The sequence below is a fragment of the Squalius cephalus genome (assembly GCF_949319135.1).
Source record: "Squalius cephalus genome assembly, chromosome: 13".
In the NCBI taxonomy this organism is placed as follows: domain Eukaryota; kingdom Metazoa; phylum Chordata; class Actinopteri; order Cypriniformes; family Leuciscidae; genus Squalius; species Squalius cephalus.
In genome coordinates, this window is record NC_137134.1 from 10,938,186 (window position 1) to 10,961,240 (window position 23,055).

Here is a 23,055-nt window from a genome sequence, read left to right on the forward strand (position 1 = left end):
GTATCTCAAAATAGTCTATTATACTGGTAAGTCTGGGATAATGAAGCAGAACCTCGGCAGGAACTGTACTCCTGATACACTCCCTGTCTGACATCTGCATACATTAAATCCAGCCAACAGGAGAATATACCAAGGAAGGTGCTGCATGCTACATTTAAGATATAGCACATCAGGTCTGTTGATGGATTTTGTTGTAATTTCACTAATGTGATGAATAGCTGGTCCTGCGTTGACAGCTTGCACCGAGGATGTGGCACCACAAATTGTGCAAGGAACTGATGCAGAGTCTCAAACAATGTCCATGACAGGCCTGTCATATCTTTGCATTTCTCATAATTTCCCTTGACATTGTTTGCTGAAAATGTCAGCCTTTCCAGCTCCATCACCACATCAAGTCTTTTCTGCCTGGCTTCATCCCGCTCTCTCCTTAAATGCATTATCTCCTCATGGAGCTGCTCTATCTCACCATGATGGTGACATGGAGACATGGTAGTTTCAACCAGCAGTTCATTTTCCATGGGAGGCACCGACGGTGTTTGTTGACTCTCTAGCGCCACTGGATCGGTATCCAGCTCGTGTTCACTTGGGGGAAGCAGTGTTTGTTGACTCTCTAGCGCCACTGGATCGGTATCCAGCTCATGTTCACTCTCCGTAGTCTCTGTGTCTGGCGTGAGGACTTGTTGAGACAGTTCACATTAATTTTTTTTTACGAGAGCGATTCTTCAGTCTCTGCAGTCTATTCAGTTTCAACGTCGATTTGTGTTCTTTGTGGAAACACTGATGGCATGTAGTCCGGGTGATCTTCCTTGTCACTTTTAAAACCTACAGCAAAACGGTGTAAACAAACGAATGAATACGGGAGGTTATGTCTAAATTATATCTGACAGTAGTTATCAATATGACTATGTTGAAAGAGAAAGAGTTAGGCCTACTCGGTGCCAAATGTTTCTTAGCAGACGCGTTTTCATGCGAGTGTAGGTTCGACACTAGGCTACATAGTTTTGCTTAAGGTAGAATGATAAGGCTAATTATATATGCATGCCACTTTCTGAAAAAACCTTACACAGTTTTGATAATGTTAATAATGAACACAATGTTAACGTAGCCTACCTGTGATGAAATGCCGACAGCACACATACACATGCTTAGTCTTGGGATTCCACAACTTCCCTTGATCATCCTCACGCCTTATTGCTTGTAGCCATTTTGTCCTCCTTTCCGGTTCTGTGTGTTTATTAGGAAGGATGTAGAACTTCAATTCATAATTTGTTTGTTTATTGGCGGTACAGAAAACGACACAGCAACTCTAGCGCAAAGGCAATGTTTTCCCCCACAGGCTAAATTCACATCACGTGACAGGGCAATCAAACCCCACAGCCAATCAGAACAGCGTGTGGGCGGAGTCTCACGGCAAGTGCACAGCACCAGAGAGTAATTTGACGGCACTTGCAAGAAAATGGATAAGTAGGCTACATAATCAAATTCACAAATATTACACCATTTAAACATTATTAAAAATACATGGGCTACTGAGTTACTAAAACAATCTTCAAAGAATACACTTGTTTGTTCACAGTTTGAACGTTCTTGTTTCCATTTGTTTAATTTCAAGATCTGAGGTGAATTATCCATTGTTGCTTTTACAGTTACAAAGCTGGGAGCACTTAATGATATTCAAAGTCACATTACACGCTTTTAACATTAAACAAAACACATAAACAGTACCTGAGATCATCATTGCCACACTTTGTGATTGATTCAGCTGCGGCGCCATCTCCTGTTGAGACGCGGGAATTCATTCAGTGCACAACTCTCACAGTGCATTTTGGGTATTCTCTAGCCTGGTGGTTTTCAACCTGTGGGCCGCAACCCATTAGGGGGCCTCAGTGATCCTCCAGGGGGGCCACGAGATAACTTAAAATATATTTAAATATATTAATATTATTCATTCATTTTTATTATTAATACATTGAATAAAAAAAGATTAATTAAGTTAATTAAAAATTAAATTAAACAAAGCACCACCTCTCTCGTAAGCATTCTGTGATTGTGTCGGAGCAGCCCAAGCCGTTTCACATCGCGCTGTGTGAAATACAGACTGAACGGCGGCTCACAACACCCAACCGCTTCATGAACATAGAATGCGCAAACTAGTACATCTCTCAGTTGGATAAAGAGAACCAGTGTCACTAATAAAGTTTTGATGGATGACGATTGTAATGAAGGTAAAGACGATTATTACTGATGCGCAAATGTGTATGTGTGCTCTCGGCTCACTGATAACATTGTATCTCTGCATGAACACAGCTCAATATATTTGCATAGTTGTCAAAATGAATGTACTGTGAGTGTTTTATAACTGATGCTCACCTAAGAAGTGTGTTTTAGTGAAGTTTGTGAGGATCAGTGTTATGTACACATGGGCATCAGATGCTCCAAACATAGACACGATTTCTTGTTCTATCAGAGGAACTGTTCACATATAACATCGACCCGTCTTCAGATCGCTGAGTTTCCACACATTCAGAATTTTTTTTTATTTTTTATTTGTATTTTGTTGTGTTTAATCATTTAGAATGGATCTGTATAGCTATATTCAGTCCTTTGGCATCTCCCTGTGGTCTTGTTTGGTATGTACAGTTGTACACTTGCTATTGCGGTGCATTGTGGGGTTGAATGAGTGCACTTGATTATGTCCACTATGGTTTCGGACAACACTAGAAATGGTTGTACCCTCAAATAGTGCCCTATTTAAGGGTATAGGGGGCGATTTCGGACACAGCCATATTTTTTTTTTTTTTTTTTTTTGTCACCAGTTTAGTCATTGATTAGTTGAATGGTCCCTGATTGGTGTCACACCTGTTCCCTGTTCCTCCATCATCCATGGATCGTTATTCAAGCAACCCCTGACAGAGCACAAGACCGCTAAGATTGGATTATTTTGGGGTGATCGCTCCCTCGAGTATCACATGAGGGACTTCCTCAATCTGGTGTGCCTCACTCACTACCTCGAAGGCATGCCTGTCCGGGATGGTCCTCGAGGGAGCTTTGCTCATTATGTGGAGTGGGTTGTGGTTAGAAATGACTCACATGTTACCATCTACCTTGCTGATGAGGACATCGTTAGCCCCACTCCAGACCCAGAGCCCAGCCCGCTGTCAGCCATGCACGCCACAGAAAAGCCAGAGCCCACCGCTGATTCAGAGCCAGAGCCAGCCTTTAAAACAGAGCCAGAGTGATTGCCAGAGGCCAATTTTATCCAGGAGCCTGAACCCAATGCAAAATCTGTCAATGTATGTGAGCCGGCAACAGCGTCCATCATCATATTGGTGGAGTTTGTCGAGATGGATTGGAGCCCCGCCCACACTCTCACTGAGGAACATAAACAAAGCTGGTTGTCTGAATTAATGTGTGATGAGCTGTATGAGGAGGTGTTTGCTTCTCAGATGGTCCTATCCAATTGCAAGTCATCGCGGGATGAGTTCAGTTCCAAGTCATCCAAGTTGTCCCTGGTTAAGCCCAGCTCCAAGTCATCTTTGTCGCCCAGCACCAAATCTCCTTGGTTGTATATGGTCCTGCCCAGCATCGCTCTCCCTCCTCCACTGTCAATGCCATCTGGTTCATCATCTTCGCGGTCTCCCTTTAGTCCCTCAGCTCCTCCAGTGGTTCCACTCTGCTGCATGGATCCGCCTGGTGCTTCCCAGTCATCAGCTATGACTTGGCTCTTGGATCCCTCAGCTTCACTTCAAGCCTCCAAACCCAAGACTCAACCTCGGCCCCCTAACCCATCGGGTCTACCTTGCCTCCCCCAGGTTCCACCGTTGACTGTCATCCCTCAGGTTCCTCTGGGCTCCCTCATTTCTCTGGCTTCACCTTGATCTATTGTCGCTCTGGCTCTGCCTCAGACTTTCGAGTCAGCTGCTGTGCCTCGACCCTCCACCCCTCTGGCTCTGCTGGGCTCCTGCTTCCCTCCACCACTGTCCCACTCCCACCGTCTCCACCCCGCTCTGCAAAACCCTGGCTATTTGGCTAATGAATTTATTTTCATACAACAAAACTACAATAAATCAGTCCAAACTAGTAGTCAACATTTGAAGTGGATCAAAACCTTTCATCACAGTTATACATGAATTTTGAACAATATCTGTTCTTGTCTTAAGACAACTTTAAACTTTTTTGATCCACTTCAAATGTTGACTACTGTAATTATTTTTCATTGGAAAAATGTAATTCAATTTCATGGAAAGGTTTTCCTTAAAATATTTTTTACTGACACTAGAACTTAAAATAATTAAGTTTGTTCAACAAACTATTATTTGTTTAAATGGATTGTAGTCTTGTTGTAGTAGAAAGTTTTCCTTAATGCCTGGCTCACACTACAGGAGTTTTAGGCCGATTTAACCCCGATTTTCCCCTCCCCAGAATCTGAGAGAAAATATTTTCGAGGACCTCGATCGGTTCGAATGTTCGGCACATATTATCTGGTAATGTGAGGCGTTCACAGATCTAATCTTGCACCTCCTGATCTGCTCTCACACAAATTGGGCCTGCCCCAATCATATCAAACATGTTTGATATTTAGGATTTTAAATCGGGATAAGCAAGACAGTGATTACGTCAGTTCTGTCACAATAGTCAATAAGAAACAAGTCTACAAGGAGACAGAAGTGACGGATATTTTGAAATGGCGACCGCGAAACCTGCAGCACGGACTTCGGAGATGGAGGCGTGACTAGCCAGCCGTTAGCATTATATAACAGTAAAAAAAATTCTAGCACACTACCAGATAGTAATACGGGCAATTCAATTCTTCTTGTAGTGTTTGTGTGTTTAATATTTGAGGGAAGAAAATCTGCAAAGATTCTCCTTAATTCAATTAATTTCAATGAACATTGCCAGAAGTTGGGGTCTGGTTATACATCTTGTTTGCAGCAGGTCTTCACACCAAAAGGATGTTCTACTAAGTACTAAAGATGCTTGTCATGAAGGGGTTGAATAATTTTGAATAATAATAATTCATGTACTGTATATAATTCCCATAGTATAATTATACATTTCTTAAAATTATTTCTATGATGAATTTTTATATTCACTGTGTCATTGGGATCATGTCTGTGGCTGCATAACAGACCATAGTGTGTTTATTTCTCTGGTAAATATTCAAAGATAAGATATGAGCGTGAGAGTGGGGCTGACTAGCAATGTTCACAATTAACAAAATAAGCAAACCACATAGACTACTATATTTAATTTAAACAAAATTTTGTGACAAAATTCTTGTATTATAAAAATGTGGAAACTCCACACGTGTTTGTTTTGCCACTAAAAAATCGGAAACAAACAGCCAGACAGACATGCACATTTATTGCTTTGGTTTCATCTGTTCATCAAGATTTTCTTGAAGCATGAGCCTTTGCAATGACATTTTAGTTAATGTAAATCTATGTCACCTGTATGCTGGTAGCAAAAAATAAATAAAATTTAATATAGTTATATAAAAGTTATGTGTTTATTTTGAGGAGCAAATCAAAATTCACACATCTGTATATTCGAATAAAACACACTTGCATATTTACACACACTGTATCTTCTAATGACTTGTTGATTTAAACAACTAAGAATGATGATGTTCTCAGAGAAGGCCAGCTCTGACTTCCCCTCTCGTCTGTGTGGTCGAGGTTTGTGTTTCCGCTCGCAGTTCGAGATGTGTGTATGATCACATATAGCAGATATTATTCATCTGGATCAGACAATGAAGATCATACAGCTGCAGATCTGTGAGTTTCTCACGTCACATTTGATTGAGTCAGTTTTCTTTTGATTTTATATCTTAATAAATGTGTTTTTCTTTCTCTCATAGATCTGTTCATGTTGTATCAAGCCACAGAGAGTCTAACAAACACACCAGTAACTTTAGGATCTGATGTGAATATAACCTGTGATCTTGATATAAAGGAGATTTACTGGTACAAACAGAAATTACCGGATCCTCCAGTGTTGATCTTACGCACTTTAAGCAACACAGGACGATGTAAATATGAAAACAGCATCTTTGAAAACAAATACTCAGTGAAAACTAACAGTCGTCTGTTCATCAAAAATATCACCATTGATGAATTAGGAGTTTATTATTGTGTGAAAACTAGTGAACCAACTAAATTCAACAACGGCACCAAAATCTACATCAGCGGTGAGTTGTTTTATCATTTCATGTCTTTATAAACCACATGATGGATTCCAGATTGAATATACTGTATGAAGAACTAATAATAGTTTCATTGTTCTATTAAAGACTGAAACTGAATAAAGATTGAACTACAAACCTTTTACAGATTTTGTCCAAAAGAATATTACAGACTCCGTCCACAGGAATCAGACAGATGACGCTCAACAACACCAGATATCATGGAGAAATATGACCATCATCATATCTGTCCTGCTGAATGTGCTTTTGACCATTGCATTAATAGGTTTGTAAAAATTCATTGAATTAACTACATGGAGACAAACTCTAAATCAATACACAAATTCGGCTATATGTTATATCTGCTCTTTGTTTAAACTGTCAAGAAGTGTCTCAGTGATGTTTATTCACGGTTGTTTCAGGTTTGGTGAAGATCTTCATTGACGCAACTAGAAGATCTAAAAATACTTCAGATAAACCTCAAAGTACCACTGCAGCTCAAAACACAAATGATCCACAGGTAAGACACTTCTTAAATAAATTATCTTAATTATTTTTAATATAATTAGTTTAAATATAACCTGCCCACATTATTTTTGCACTATGCTCTTAGGTTAGTATAGTGATATAATAGTTATCTTTTAGTAGGTTAATCGACTTAAATCCTTTCAAGTTCAGATAATGTACATTACATTAACTATATGAAATGTGTTTTAGAAAATTACTTTTAAAAACATAGCACACATGCTGTCTGGGATACTCAATCCTGATTGGTTAGTTGCAGCATTCTGCAAATATATTTCTTGTAATTAGTGCTAAACCTTATATTTGATCATTATGCTAGTTTTATATATCTCACATCATCCTTCATCAGTTTCTGTTGGTCCTTCAGGATGATACAAGACCCCTATGCTTCATTTCAGGTCCTGATCACCTTGTTAGGGTTTATTTTCCTATCGGCTGACTGTACATTATGTCTATCATACTGTATATGTCCATTCATATATAATATGGTCCTCTTTCAGTGTGCTGAAGTTGATTTCTTCATGTGCTCCAGTAACACCAGGCCTAGTCAGGAGCAGAGCACTACTGTCTACAGCCAATGTGTGATGTGATACACTTTATGAATACAGAGTGTGCCTATATATGCTTTTTTTTTTTTTTACAAACTAAAATTTCCTGTTATTATGTTTTACATTTGTAGATTTTAATTTCCATTTCCATTTATGAGTTTGCTGCTTTGCATGTTAATATGCAGTGTGTGTATGATAGTAACACTTTTTGCTGTTACTGTTTTAAATGGAGATCTTGCTTATAGTAGTATATATAGCTTATATATTTGCTGTATATAGGAAATCATGATATTTTCTGCCAGTTTATGTTTTGCATAGATTTGACAAAACTTGAAGTCAAGAGAACAATGTCAATAAATTTAAAGATAATTTTTGTCATGCATATTAATTGTTTTTAATACTTTTGCACATGTTTAAAAACATCTAACTTCTGCACAGTTTTCTTTTTTGTGGTTAACACGCGCATGGTTTCGTGCAAATGAAGTGTTCCACTGGTTTGGTCACTTGATGAACACACGATCACACACACTTGCTGCATCAAGAGGTTTAAACTTTAACCAAGTGAACATGACACGAACCACATAAGTTAACATAAGTTAACTTCAATAGTAAACATGAACTAACGATGAAAAGAAATACTTCTACAGCATTTATTAATTTTAATTCATGCTAATTATTATTTTTTTTTTTTAATTTATTGAAATACATTATTAAAAACAAAAGTTGTATCTGTAAATATTATTTATGTCAGGCTTCCGGGTGGATGAAGTAGGAGACGAACACGAAGATGATGAATTCCAAGGTTTTAATTCTCAAACATAACAGATACACAAAAACAGGGAGCGTGTGCTCAGAGCAGGAACCTAACATTAAACATTGACCGACACAGAAGACTGAAAGACAGGAACTTAAATACACAGATGACAACGAGTGAAGACAGGTGACGGTGATGAAGAACAATGGCTAATAACTAAACACAGGTGATGCAGATGATGATGATGATGATGAAGACCAGGTGCAGGTGATGATGACTGGGAATTCTGGGAAGTGTAGTGCAGACAGGACGATGACAGACGGTGAATGTGACATTACTCCCCCCTCCCGGTAGGCGCGTCCTCGCGCCGTAGAAAGACCAAAGGGGTGGGAGGGTGGGCGCCCTGGAGGCTGACGGGGAAGACAAGGCAAGGGAGACAAGGCAGGAAGCCTCCAGGGCGGAGCAGACTGTGGGTGTGGTCACGGTGGAGCAGGCTGTGGGCGTGGCCAGGATGGAGACGACCCCTCGGGCGGCCACGGCGGTGAGGACCCCTCGGGCGGCCACGGCGGAGCGGACCCTTCGGGTGGCCAGGGCGGTGATGTCCCCTCAGGCAACCACGGCAGTGAGGACCCTTCGGGTGGCCATGGCGGTCCGGACCCTTCGGGTGGCCACGGCGGAGAAGACCCTTCAGGTGGCCACGGCGGAGAAGACCCTTCAGGTGGCCATGGCGGAGAAGACCCTTCAGGTGGCCACGGCGGAGAAGACCCTTCAGGTGGCCACGGCGGAGAAGACCCTTCAGGTGGCCACGGCGGAGAAGACCCTTCAGGTGGCCATGGCGGAGAAGACCCTTCAGGTGGCCATGGCGGAAAAGACCCTTCAGGTGGCCACGGCGGAGAAGACCCTTCAGGTGGCCATAATGGTGAGGACCCCTCAGGTGGCCATGGCCCCTCGAGTGGCCAGGACGGAGCCCTATGGCCCCCCCCCAAAAAATACTTGGGAAAAGTCCCGGGTACCAGAGAGGGCTCGGTGCTGGGCAGTGATGAGGGCTCGATGCTGGGCAGATCCAGCGACGAGGGCTCGGTACTGGGCAGATCCAGCGACGAGGGCTCGGTGCTGGGCAGATCCAGCGACGAGGGCTCGGTGCTGGGCAGATCCAGCGACGAGGGCTCGGTGCTGGGCAGATCCAGCGACGAGGGCTCGGTGCTGGGCAGATCCAGCGACGAGGGCTCGGTGCTGGGCAGATCCAGCGACGAGGGCTCGGTGCTGGGCAGATCCAGCGACGAGGGCTTTGTGCTGGGCAGATCCAGCGGTGAAGAAGGCTCGGTGCTGGACGAGACCAGCGGTGAAGAGGGCTCTGGGCTGGACGGGACCAGCGGTGAAGGCTCTGGGCTGGATGGGACCAGCGGCGAAAAGGGCTTTAAGCTGGACGGAACCCGCTGTGAAGAGGGCTTTGAGCTGGACGGAACCAGCGGTGAAGAGGGCTTTGAGCTGGACGGGACCAGCGGCGAAGAGGGCTCTGAGCTGGGCAGGACCAGCGGCGAAGAGGGCTCTGAGCTGGGCAGGACCAGCGGCGAAGGAAGCTCTGAAAAAAGGTCAATTAAGTCCTTCTCGTCCGGACTCTGGCTGAGGACAGGAACAGGAGACACTGGGCGGACAGTCTCTGGCTTGGCGGGCACGGCGCATACTGCTTTGGACTCGGCAGATCTAGCGTGAAGTGCGGGCTCGGCTGGACTGGCGTGAAGTGCTGGGTTGGGTGGTGTTCTGGACCGGGTCGCAACACTCTCCAGACACCGGGTTACCGTCTCCTTCCAACTCAGTCCGGTGGTGTCTGGGAGGTTGAGAGGACGATGGAAAGAGGCCCCGATCCAGAACAGGGTGCTGAGGGTTTCGTCCTTCAAAGAGCTTAAGAGGGCGAGCTGCCAAAACTCCTTGGCAAAGCTCAGGATGTCGTGGTTCTCCTGAGCCACGAGGATGAATTTGAGGTGTTCATCCATTACCTTGGTCGGTCAATCTGTCAGGCTTCCGGGTGGATGAAGTAGGAGACGAACACGAAGATGATGAATTCCAAGGTTTTAATTCTCAAACATAACAGATACACAAAAACAGGGAGCGTGTGCTCAGAGCAGGAACCTAACATTAAACATTGACCGACACAGAAGACTGAAAGACAGGAACTTAAATACACAGATGACAACGAGTGAAGACAGGTGACGGTGATGAAGAACAATGGCTAATAACTAAACACAGGTGATGCAGATGATGATGATGATGAAGACCAGGTGCAGGTGATGATGACTGGGAATTCTGGGAAGTGTAGTGCAGACAGGACGATGACAGACGGTGAATGTGACAATTTAATGAACCTGAGCTAACATGAACTAAAAATTAACAGCTGAATTTGTATTCACTAACATTAACAAAGATTATAACAAATGTGAGAAATAAGTTCCACACTTCCTACTATTTTCTAGTTAAAAGGTGGACTTGGCAAAACGAAATTCAATCCAGATTAATTAAAATACTCACTTGCCTCGAGGATAAATATTGTTAATGGTGAATTAGTGGCTTCTGAGAGCATTGAAATTCAAGAGAGAGAAGCCATAAACCTCCTCTAAATTTATGAGTTAATAATCACGGGTTAGAGTGATACTACAGTTGAAGAAAACATAATATGTGTGTTTGAATGACACTGAAGAAAGAAAAATTGGGCTGTTCTCAGTGTCTTGGGTCATTTTGCTGCCAGTGAATTATAGAGATAAATATATATTTTTAAAAGACAAGAGATTATATATATAGGTCAAGGGTTGAGTTTTGAACAAATCGACAACAAAACTAAACGTGTGGCCAGAGCAAACCTGCCTTTAACTTCCTCTTGATTGTGGTTAATCACCATATTCATCTGAAAGCTCTGAGGTAAAGTTACATCTCTACAGTCGGGTGAAAGAAACAAGTGTTTTAACATCATGAAGATTGTGCAGCTTTACCTCTGTGAGTTTATTGTACTTCATGAATATTTTATTGTTCTTTATAAGTTGATTTATGATGTTTAATGACATAATAATAATCCATAGTATGTGTCTGTTGTGTCTATTTCACAGATCTGCTCATATGGTGTGAAGCTGCGGAGACTTTAACTGATCAACTAACAGATTTGGGTCAAAATGTGTCTATAAACTGTGATTTTGATGTAAAGGAGGTTAACTGGTTATTACTGAAACTACCAGATTCTCCGGTTTTTATATTACGCTCTTTCTCATCTGCAACTCCTCATTACTACAATAATAGATTTAGACAAAAATATTCAGTGCAAAGTAAACATCGCCTGTTCATAAATAATGTCACTATTGATGATTTAGGACTTTATTACTGTATGACAACAGACGCTCCTCCTAAATACAGCGACGGCACCAGACTACACATCACTGGTGAGTGAACATTCAGTGATCATATTGATGTTATACAACAAATTATTATACAATGCATCCTTTTTAGACCGTTATGTAAAGTAACTAAACATTTCAATGGATGCACAGTCCTGAATATATTATATATTATATAGAACCAACTCCAGAGATCCAGAATCATACAGTGGTGAAGAACATTGAGAAGAATCAGACACATTGGCAGATTATTATCTTCATATCTGCTTTCATAAATGGTCTTCTGATCATTGTGATCATAGGTGAGCTCTTTGGTGAAATTATACATGTATGTCTCCAAATGTGGACATTGTGCTCTTGAATTCTCACTATAAAATCAGTATGCTATTTAAAGAAAAAAAAAAAAAGAATATTTGAACAGATCTTGCAGTTACAGCTCTTTATAGTGACTACAATTATTATATTACAGAAAGAACAAAACCATGAAATGTGGGTGAATAAATAATGTTTTTGGCTGAACTACTCATTCAATGTTAAATCTGAATTCACTTTGTCACTTTTAAGGACTCTTAAAGGTGTTTGTTCATGCAAGAAACAGAGACGACTTGAAACTATTTCAAGACACAGACCTACAAAATCTTCAAGATATGGATTTCGAACAACCTCAAGACTCAACACAAACACTGATATGTTACATGAAAATATAATGTAAAACAATATGTCTTTCTCTTTGTTAAAGTATAAAGCTTATAAATATGGTTGATATCAATGTATGTGCTGTTTAGGGGAAAGTCAGTATAAAAAACATAATACCCAATTATGCAAGATTTTCATTTTCATAATATGTCCTAGAATCAGGAATATGTGACCAGAAATAATGTTTTCATGTTTCCTGCTGGCTTTGTTCTATGCTTTTGTAATTTGTTTATTTCTGTTGAAACAAAAAATAAGTCACAGCACAAAGGAAATGCCTCCTGACCACAAGAGGGCAGTGTTGAGCAAGAAAACCAGGATTTCAAAAAACATTTGCTGACAATAAATCAAAAACATTGACTAAAGTGACTACATTGGCTATAAATGTATGAAATCCAATTTGCATTTTCGTTGTGTTGTGAACCTTTGTTCACTGAGTGTGCTTTAAAACACAAGGTTCTGTGCAAGGACTAAATCTTAGGATGTGGATTTTGTCTATTTGCTAAATTTAGGTCATATTAAAACTTATTTCACGAGTTCCTTTGCCCATATAATCTTTAAGATAATAAGGTTAAGCGTATTTTGCTTGCTGTTTGCAGTGGAGGGGCTCGAGGAAGCAGCTTCAACTCGAGCTTAGATATCCCCCCCCCCAGAAATAACAAAAACAGAAATAACATAAACCTAAACTATTTTAAATACTTACTCAAACATTTAAGCTTTTAGTGTTACATTTTAATTATTCCAATTATGGCTCTTACGGTGACAATTAAGCACATTTCTCCAAATTCTCAGTAGCGTAATGTGTCCAGGTTTACAGGTGGATTCTGGCAGGACAACGATCCTCCAGGACATCCCCCGCGTCCCATTCACCATGGAGGCACCAGTAGCTCATGGAGCCAGGGAGCGGGCCTTGCAGAGACAGGCGTCTTGGGGATGGCCTCCGTGGCCGTGTCACAGGAGAGAGGAGTTTCTAATGGCCCCGTGGCTGGAACACAGGAGACAGGAGTTTATATTGGTTGCCGTGGCAGTGAATGTGACAGACATGCCAGGCTCTGTCAACAAACAATCACAAAGAGCACCATCTCCAGAGTTCTATCATCTTTGAACTTTACTATTGAAAATCCACTAAACTGCTTCCATTTTTCTCGCTGTGCTTTAATAAACTCATACTGTTGAATAGAGCATCACAGTCCCGCCCACAGCCGGTGCCGGAAGTAAGAATTCAATACAATTTCTCCATTGACAGTTGGGGTATAAGCCATAAAAACGTAACCATACATGGTAGACTTAAAACCAGCTACGGCTGTACTAAGCGATTGTATATGCTCATATAAACGCCAAAAGTTCATGGGGCACTAGCCTTGTTTTGAGATAAATTCCTTTTATTCGCGATGTCTTGGATAAGTACTTCATTACCCACAATCCTGAACAATCCCACAGTGATGCATCTGATTGGTGGAACTCGTGTAACTGTCTGGTTAAACCCCGCGAAGGTCCGTGAAGACTGAAGATCATTAATAAAAAAAAATATATAACAAAAAAACCTGTGTTGCGTTTTTGCCATGGTTTTTGCACTGTAGACTTATCAGTGCAATCATGATCTCTTGGCTGCCATGATGGCTTTTTTCAAGGAGGAAAACAAAAGTGTTCAAAGGGGTGAAAACCACTTCAAATCAGGTCATGTAGCTGAGTGTAACGTTAGCGTGCCCGAGGGTCAGCTTGTGGGTTTTGTAAGGGCCAGGATGAGGGACAAGAAAGACCTACAAAGTTGTGGTGAGTTTTGCAGGGAGGTTGGTAACGTTAGTTAGCATTATCGTTCACGTTAGCTAGGCTACTGTAGCCTTCATATGGTATGAGTCATATCAAGCATTTTATGATGCCACTGTCAAAACAGTATTTAGCCTAGGCATACATGCATTTACTGAACATTTGTGTAATAATTCATGGCAAGTTAATAAACTGAATATGATGGTGGTCCAAGAGCGGTCCATGCATCAGACTGGTGGCGTGGTGCACTTTCTGGTTTGCTGACCATCACGTTTTAATTTTCACTTGTTGTGGATATTAAGACAATACATTAAATGTTATTAAAATGGATGAACTATAACTTCATGAATAAAATGAGCATGGACCACAAGTGGGAAATTGTTTGAGTATTTGTCAGCAACCTGCCCGTGGGCCGGTGAAACCGATGAGCAGAACGCCTCGGACTGCCAGATCTGCACCCGTGGTCCACGAGCCTTGCTATCCGACTCCCAGCCAGTCTTTTCATTTTCCTCCCACCCTCGCAGGCTTCGCAGTTATCGTTAACCGCTTTCACACACGCACACAATATAAAATACACGATGATAAATATAAAATTCAATACACAATAACTATATAAAACACTTTTATTTACACGATTACTACTGAAAGAACTGCTATTAACTGCACATTCACTACGATAAATGACCGCACTGGAGGAAAAAGTTCGCGTCGTTAGATTTGAAAGTCGCTCAAAAGGGCAGGCTCTTTCGCGGTTGTGGCTTCAGTCGACTTCAGTGAGGCGCGGTGGTTTATGGCAGGGGTGGGGAACGTCCGGCCCGCGGGCCGGTTACGGCCCGCAAAGCAGTTTGATGCGGCCCGCGAGTCAATTCCTCCCAAAGAAAGAAAAGAAAAAAGAAAAAAAAATTCAGAAACAAAACCCTCAGCAATTACTTTTCCTGTGATAGAAAACACAAAATAGGCAAAGTGGCAAGCAGCACGAGTCCACGAGCCTTGAGAGCAGGGCGAGGCCAGTAGCGCGAGTGTTAATGAGTCACCTGCGCGCCGCACCGATTTCAAGTTTCTCACGGATGAGCTTGGGGGCGCGCGCGCCGCGCCGGTTTCAAGTTTCTCACCGCGCCCCGCACCGGTTTCAAGTTTCTCACTCATCAGCTTCGAGGCGCAAAAGGATCGGAACGAAGACAGCGGAGGACCAGGCATGGACTTTACTTTATGTGTGTGTGGTAGTCATCCACGAGGGGCTGCTGCTTTTACTTTCGTTTTGTCATTTGCGTATTAATGTATTAAAGTGGTTTAAACATTTGCCGGTTCCCGCCTCCTCCTTCTCTGAACTAACTAACTAACCACGTTACATTTAATATAATAGATAATATACAATAATATTATAAAATAACATAATAGATAGAGTCAGGTTTCCGGGTGGTCGCTTCCAACTGTGTCCGGGTCACAGTCAGAATGAACGCAACAGACACGTAGCGGTTGTCATCGCTGAAATGCATCATGGTGACTGTCAAAAAAAGAAAGGTAGATTCAGAATGTCGCGCTTTTCAAGAAAAATGGACAAATGATTTTTTTTTGTTGAAGTGAAAGGCAAGCCAGTCTGCCTAGTTTGTGGGGATGCGCTTGCAGTGATGAAAAAGGTAAATCTCGAACGTCATTACAGCTCGAAACATTCTAAACTCGATGAGTTGCAAGGACAAATGCGTTTGAATAAAGTTCACACTCTTCTGCGGAGTTTGGTTGCCCAACAAGCAGTTTTTACAAGACCGCATTCTGACAGAGACAATGTTACTCAGGCAAGTTTTTCTCTCTGGCCTGCGATGAAACAACAGACATAACAAACACTGCCCAACTAGCCATTTTTGTGCGTGGGATTACTGCTGAATTTGATACGAGCGAGGAATTGCTGTCTTTGCAAGCCATGCATGGCACTACAAAAGGTGAAGATTTGTTTGAGCAAGTTGTTTTGGTGATGAACAAATTTGAACTACCATTTGAAAAGTTAAGTGGCCTTGTCACTGATGGAGCTCCAGCCATGCTTGGCTCGCAAAAGGGATTAACTGCGTTGGTCAAAAAAGAAATGAGTCGTCTCAGTCTCGATCCAAGTGATTTAGTTGTATGCCACTGCATCATACATCAAGAGAGCCTGTGTGCACATTCCCTGAAGCTCAACAGTGTAATGACAACTGTCGTTTCCACAATAAATTTCATAAAAAGCAGAGGGTTAAACAGCCACCAGTTCAAAGAGTTACTGAGTGATCTTGAGTCTGAGTACGGAGATCTGGTTTACCATTGTGAGGTGCGATGGCTGAGTCGCGCAGATATGCTCACACGGTTTTACAAACTGAGAGACGAAGTAAAACAATTCATGGAGATTAAGGGAAAACCTGTTGCGGAACTAAGGGATGGCAAGTGGCTGTGTGATTTGGCCTTTATGGTGGACATAACGAAGTACCTGTCAGAGCTGAACGTCAAGCTTCAAGGTCCGAACCAGCTTCTCAGCTCTCTGCTTTCAAATGTGAAATCATTCGAAGTGAAATTACAGCTGTGGCAATTGCAACTGGAAAAGGGTAACACTGTGCATTTTCCTACTCTACAAGAACAAAAGCCTGCTATAACAACTGAATATGCTGGTGAGTGTGCAAAACTGCGTCAGGCATTTGGCGAGAGATTTCAGGACATGAAAAGTAAACAAAAGGAACTGAAGATATTTGCTACGCCATTTAATGTGGAACCATCTGATGTACCTGACAACCTACAACTTGAAATTATTGAGCTTCAAAGCAATGACGAGCTCAAAGCTAAGTACAACAACCTCCCTCTGCTCGAGTTCTATAAACTGTATGTACATTCTGATGGTTTTCCCATTCTGAGGAGACATGCACTGAAATTTGCATCTCTGTTTGGGACGACTTACTGCTGTGAGCAGTTCTTTTCAAAACTGACTCTTGCAAAGACTCGATTCCGCTCAAGACTGACTGACTCAAACTTGGAAAACCAGCTGCGAGTAGCATCATCATCACTACCATGTGACATCAGACGCCTTGCCAAAGAGAAGCAGTTCCAACCATCGCACTAGAGAGGTTAGTGATATGTGTTCAATAATTTATTATAAAACAATATGGCAAAAATATCACAATTTTTTTCAGGAAAATCACGATTCACGATTTTATCACGATTCTTTTTCATGTTGGTTTTACTATTTTGCAAGTGACTTGAGCATTACAGCCAAACTAATGTCCCTATTTTAAAAATAAAGCCTTAGGTAACAAAATATAAAATAATAAAAAAATATAAAATAAAAAAGAATGGCAGACATTTAGGCCAAAGTGGCGAAGATAAACATCACTGTCATTATTTTCTTTGTTATTAAATATTAAGAATAAAGATACACATACATACACAACTTAATTTACAAATTAAATAATCTATTAAAGTTCTCAGTCAAGAGCAGTGAGTGATTACCTCTTTGTGTTTTGTTGTTTTATTAACATTAAAGGGATAGTTCTCACCAAAGTAAATGATGACAATTAAAATTCTCTCAAATTGTTTTAAGCTCGAATAAGTTTCTTTCTTCTGTTGAAAATAAAAGTTAAATAAAAGTTATTTGGAATAATGTGGGTAACCTAACAGTTGATGTACCCCAGTGACATCCAATGGAAGTCAATGGGGACCAGCAACTGTTTGGTTAGCCACAGTCTTCAAAATATCTTCTTTTGTGTTCAGCACAAGAAAGAAATGAATACAGGTTTGTAACAACATTAGAGTGAGTAAATAATGACAGATTTTTTTTAAAAAAAAATTTGGGTGAACTGTATGTGAGTTTTACGTTTACACGCTCAGAAAAGCGCATGTTAGAACAGCGCATCAGCACGCGAATGACAAGACGTTTTATTTTTTTAATCATTTTTTTAAAATAATTATTCAACAAACACACACCTGTGACCACATTACATTAGTATTACTGCGCAACTGCCGTTTGTGATTCTTTGTTGCTTCATGTGTTGCTTGGCAAACTCTCTGGAACTACATTGCTTGGCGGAGGAATAAATGTGTTATAACGTTATATTTTTTTGTTGCTGGTGTTTATTTTATGAATACCTGTGTCTTGTTGCAGTAATTACCTTGGAGAGACCAGATATAAGCTGCCGGAGAGTGAGAGATGGGAGAGAGAGAAGGACTGAGGACTCGTACACCGACAGCAAGTGGAATGAGTGGCCGACAGCAAGTGGAATGAGTGGCCGACAGCAAGTGGAATGAGTGGCCGACTAAAAGTGGAATGAGTGGCTGACTAAAAGTGGAGTGGAAGACTAAAAGTGGAATGAGTGGCCGACTAAAAGTGGAATGAGTGGCCGACTAAAAGTGGAATGAGTGGCCGACTAAAAGTGGAATGAGTGGCCGACTAAAAGTGGAATGAGTGGCCGACAGCAAGTGGAATGAGTGGCCGACAGCAAGTGGAATGAGTGGCCGACTAAAAGTGGAATGAGTGGCCGACTAAAAGTGGAATGAGTGGCCGACAGCAAGTGGAATGAGTGGAATGAGTGGCCGACTAAAAGTGGAATGAGTGGCCGACTAAAAGTGGAATGAGTGGCCGACTAAAAGTGGAATGAGTGGCCGACTAAGGCCGACTAAAAGTGGAATGAGTGGCCGACAGCAAGTGGAATGAGTGGCCGACAGCAAGTGGAATGAGTGGCCGACTAAAAGTGGAGTGGAATGAGTGGCCGACTAAAAGTGGAATGAGTGGCCGACAGCAAGTGGAATGAGTGGCCGACAGCAAGTGGAATGAGTGGCCGACAGCAAGTGGAATGAGTGGCCGACAGCAAGTGGAATGAGTGGCCGACTAAAAGTGGAATGAGTGGCCGACTAAAAGTGGAATGAGTGGCCGACTAAAAGTGGAATGAGTGGCCGACAGCAAGTGGAATGAGTGGCCGACTAAAAGTGGAATGAGTGGCCGACAGCAAGTGGAATGAGTGGCCGACAGCAAGTGGAATGAGTGGCCGACTAAAAGTGGAGTGGAATGAGTGGCCGACAGCAAGTGGAATGAGTGGCCGACTAAAAGTGGAATGAGTGGCCGACTAAAAGTGGAATGAGTGGCCGACAGCAAGTGGAATGAGTGGCCGACAGCAAGTGGAATGAGTGGCCGACTAAAAGTGGAGTGGAATGAGTGGCCGACAGCAAGTGGAATGAGTGGCCGACTAAAAGTGGAATGAGTGGCCGACTAAAAGTGGAATGAGTGGCCGACAGCAAGTGGAATGAGTGGCCGACTAAAAGTGGAATGAGTGGCCGACTAAAAGTGGAATGAGTGGCCGACTAAAAGTGGAATGAGTGGCCGACTAAAAGTGGAATGAGTGGCCGACTAAAAGTGGAATAAGTGGTTGACTAAAAGTGGAATGAGTGGCCGACAGCAAGTGGAATGAGTGGCCGACTAAAAGTGGAATGAGTGGCCGACTAAAAGTGGAATGAGTGGCCGACTAAAAGTGGAATGAGTGGCCGACTAAAAGTGGAATGAGTGGCCGACTAAAAGTGGAATAAGTGGTTGACTAAAAGTGGAATGAGTGGCCGACAGCAAGTGGAATGAGTGGCCGACTAAAAGTGGAATGAGTGGCCGACTAAAAGTGGAATGAGTGGCCGACTAAAAGTGGAATGAGTGGCCGACTAAAAGTGGAATGAGTGGCCGACTAAAAGTGGAATAAGTGGTTGACTAAAAGTGGAATGAGTGGCCGACTAAAAGTGGAATGAGTGGCCGACTAAAAGTGGAATGAGTGGCCGACTAAAAGTGGAATGAGTGGCCGACTAAAAGTGGAATGAGTGGCCGACTAAAAGTGGAATAAGTGGTTGACTAAAAGTGGAATGAGTGGCTGACTAAAAGTGGAATGAGTGGCCGACATTATTTTGTGACTGTTTTTGTGCTGTAACGAGGCTGCTATGGTGAATGCGCGGCCTGCGCACCTTTTGTTTTGTTTATAGTTTTGAGTTTCCAATAAAACGTACGAGTCCCAGTCACGCCGACCCTGTCTTATTCCTTCCAAACACTGAACCTCATTACCAGAGGCGGCTTCAGTCCCGAATGTATTTTTAAAAGTTGACTGACAAATATGAAACCGGACAATAGTAACCCCCTGAAATCATATATTGCCTAATTGTATTGTGCTACTATGGCTTTGCTGCTGTCTCTGACTGGTGATTGTTGAAATCTGTCTCTCACACCTCTCACACAGAGACGCACCACGTGAGTGATTTAAGCCTATCTCCAAGTTCATCTCCAGGATTTGCGCGCAACAGCAAACAATCTCACAGCAATTTAAAAAAATAAATAAATAACGCAGTCAGCACCGCCACACAGTCTTCTGTCAGACCACATGTTGTCAGTTGTGAGTAAAACTCAGAAAAACTAACTTACTTACGTTGTGCCAGCCGTTTGCTCGCGGCGCGCACTCTTCAATCACGCGCAAATGTGGCGCGCCCTGTATCACGCAAAATAAACTACTAGCATGTAACGTCGTGTTCTGTCGTCAATTAAGTATTGAAATAACCAAAAGGGAGATTAAAGCTGCGTCAAAACTCTGTTGGGGCTTTTGTATTCCTTTGTAGGCTATAAATGTTACACATTTTGTCATAGCCTACTCAGTTTTCATTATTAATATTCTAACATTTTATCAATATTGCAAAGTCATCAAAGCTGACTAAATATTTTGTGACCAAAAATGTGAAAAATAGGCCTACATCTAGCCTAAATGATTGTTCATGACATTCTTAGCCTATAAGCAACCCAATTTGTCTAGATCTGTATTATTTCCTTTGTATAATGAGCTTAAATATTGCTGCGCAGTCATGTGATTTAGGCTGCTTGATTAACATTATTACAATGTATTCCTATTTAACTCTGATATGTAGCCTATATATAAGGTCCTCGAATGTGTTCGAATATTTCACCAGCATCAGCCTTTTCACAGTTTGTATCACTCCGCTTGTCTGTGTTTGAGCAACTTGCATCATTAAGCCAGTAGGTGGTGACAAGTGACTGTCTTTATGAGTGAACAATTGAAATTTAATTGAACTGATTTAATAGTGCCAAAAACATTGATTAACTCAAGAAGGAAACAAGATGCTGAAACCAATCTTTAATGCTAAAAAGTTTACATCTATGCAAAATAATCCTTGAAAGATTTCTCATTTAAGGCCATTCCTGTTTGGAATATGTGATTGTGTATTGTCAACAATAAGCAGAAACATTTTGCATTTCCATTTTGTAGTGTGGATCATTCATTTCAACATTTATCCTCATTCTCATGTTTAAGAATCTGTTATCTGCTTGACAAATAATTTATGCTACTGCCCACTGACATGCTTTTAAAGCTATTGTTATCAAAAAATGTTGGCCTTCAAACACCTTAAAATGCACATATGTAGGTCAGAGAAATCAAAATTTTCTCGGGGGGGCATGCCCCCGAACCCCCCTAACTGCCTCACATGAATGTGTGTGTCTGTGTGGTAATATGGGCTGGTGTGGCTACAGTGCCAGGACTGAATTTTTTAACCAGTCTGCCCCCCTGCATATAGGACTAAAATATACATTATTCTCTGAATCGAATCATGTTATCTTGTTACCCACCCCCAGTCCCTGATGTTTCGGGCTCCGCTCCTGATGTTTTTAAAACCTAGAAACACCCCTGCTCATTACAATGGCCCTTAAAGAATGTTAAAAATTTGTAAATGGCCCTTGATAGGAAAAAGGTTCCCCACCCCTGGTTTATGGGATGAGTAGTTCCTTCGCTCGGAAATGAAAATATGTACACAGTCTTGTACCTTTTACTTTTTTGGGATTTTCTCTTCGTTTTTTCACTCGAAATGATATGTTGTATGCTTATGAGTTCAGCCGTAGCTGGTTATCCTCAGACATGCTCTAAAACTAAAAACTGGAGAATTGAGATTTTACGAGTTCACACTTACAAATAAGTCATTTAGAATAAATGCATATTTGGCGTGCTGTCCGAGGAGAGGGCTCCAGGCTCGGTATTCGGCCCGAACCCAAAGTACTCCCCCCGTATTCCAGGCTGTGGAAGAACAAGCCGAGAGTGAGTGGAGGGATGCTGAAAACTGTCAAGGAATGTTAGGTGAGTTGACAGAGTGAAAATAATATATGCTTCCTCTCATGCAGATAGTGTAGACGGTAATTGTTTGATGAAAAGTTGATTGGATTGATTATTTGAATGTGCTCCTCCTGAACTTTGTTTATAAAACATCATGTGTAGATTCCGCCATCGTGTCTGTTATAGAAGATATCGACAACACATTCATTTTAAAAGAGGAACAGAGAACCGCGATCAAGGCATTTGTCGATCGGAAACATGAATGAAAAACATAGTCACTTACTCCGTTGCTCTGATTGGTTGTAGGTCTATCCAATTGAGTGCAGAGGCATTTTCCTTCCTGGTTCAGTTGAAACACGCCCCATAATCACAGCCCAACGGAGCAGTATCAGACTCACATTCTGACTAGAATCTGAGTATGACGACGTCAGGCTAATATAGATAGATATATAGATAGATAGATATCAGTTTTAACCTAAAATATTGATGTTGATGAATGTATTATAACAATGCATACATCTTAATGGACTTAAAAGTAGGCCTTATTTCCTTTATATATATCTAAACTTTTTTTTTTTTTTTAACTGTAATATCCTTTGATGCATCATAAATGTGGAGACATGGAGATAAATTACTTTGAATCTTTATTAACAGGTGCAGAGCGGACAACACATCTCGACACCACCTCAGCAGATAACAGACTGACACTGGAATAACACTACTCTCTTCTCTAGTGCATCAAGAGAAAAGGTAACATATGCAAACCCATTCCGCCCTCTACTGGACAACCTTGTCTATAACATCCCATTTACTACATCCCATTTCCCCAGATAACACTAGCTTCAAATAGTTATCTACATTACTCTTTACCATATATCACATGTTTTATAACTATTGTAAATTTTACCAAGGTTTAATATATGTAAGAAAAATAACACAAACCATAACATCTGTACATTTTCAACATAAACTAGGGACTTCGGGTGGACTACCTCCGTCCCAGTCAGTTCCAGGACGCATTCTTGCCCTGTGGCTGGGGAACTCACTTCTAACTACTCATAGTCGTGTAAGTAACTCGGAGTCTTCTTCTGTCTCGTCGACCTCCTTAACTCTAAAT

General features: G+C 41.6%; 1 protein-coding gene and 1 long non-coding RNA gene across 2 annotated transcripts; both read left to right on the forward strand.

Annotated features, from left to right (window-relative positions):
- The first annotated feature begins 5,724 nt into the window (after window positions 1-5,724).
- Window positions 5,725-7,638, forward strand: LOC307170119 (uncharacterized protein). Its single transcript, XM_079891140.1, has 5 exons — window positions 5,725-5,777; window positions 5,861-6,190; window positions 6,333-6,470; window positions 6,607-6,704; window positions 7,210-7,638. The coding sequence occupies exons 1-5, from the start codon at window positions 5,753-5,755 to the stop codon at window positions 7,297-7,299; spliced, it is 681 nt and encodes a 226-aa protein (XP_079747266.1). The 5' UTR covers window positions 5,725-5,752; the 3' UTR covers window positions 7,300-7,638.
- A 3,308-nt stretch (window positions 7,639-10,946) lies between these two features.
- Window positions 10,947-12,652, forward strand: LOC307170363. The gene is made up of 3 exons (XR_013823360.1): window positions 10,947-11,436; window positions 11,571-11,693; window positions 11,956-12,652. It is a non-coding gene; the product is annotated as an uncharacterized lncRNA (long non-coding RNA).
- The last annotated feature ends 10,403 nt before the right edge of the window (window positions 12,653-23,055 follow it).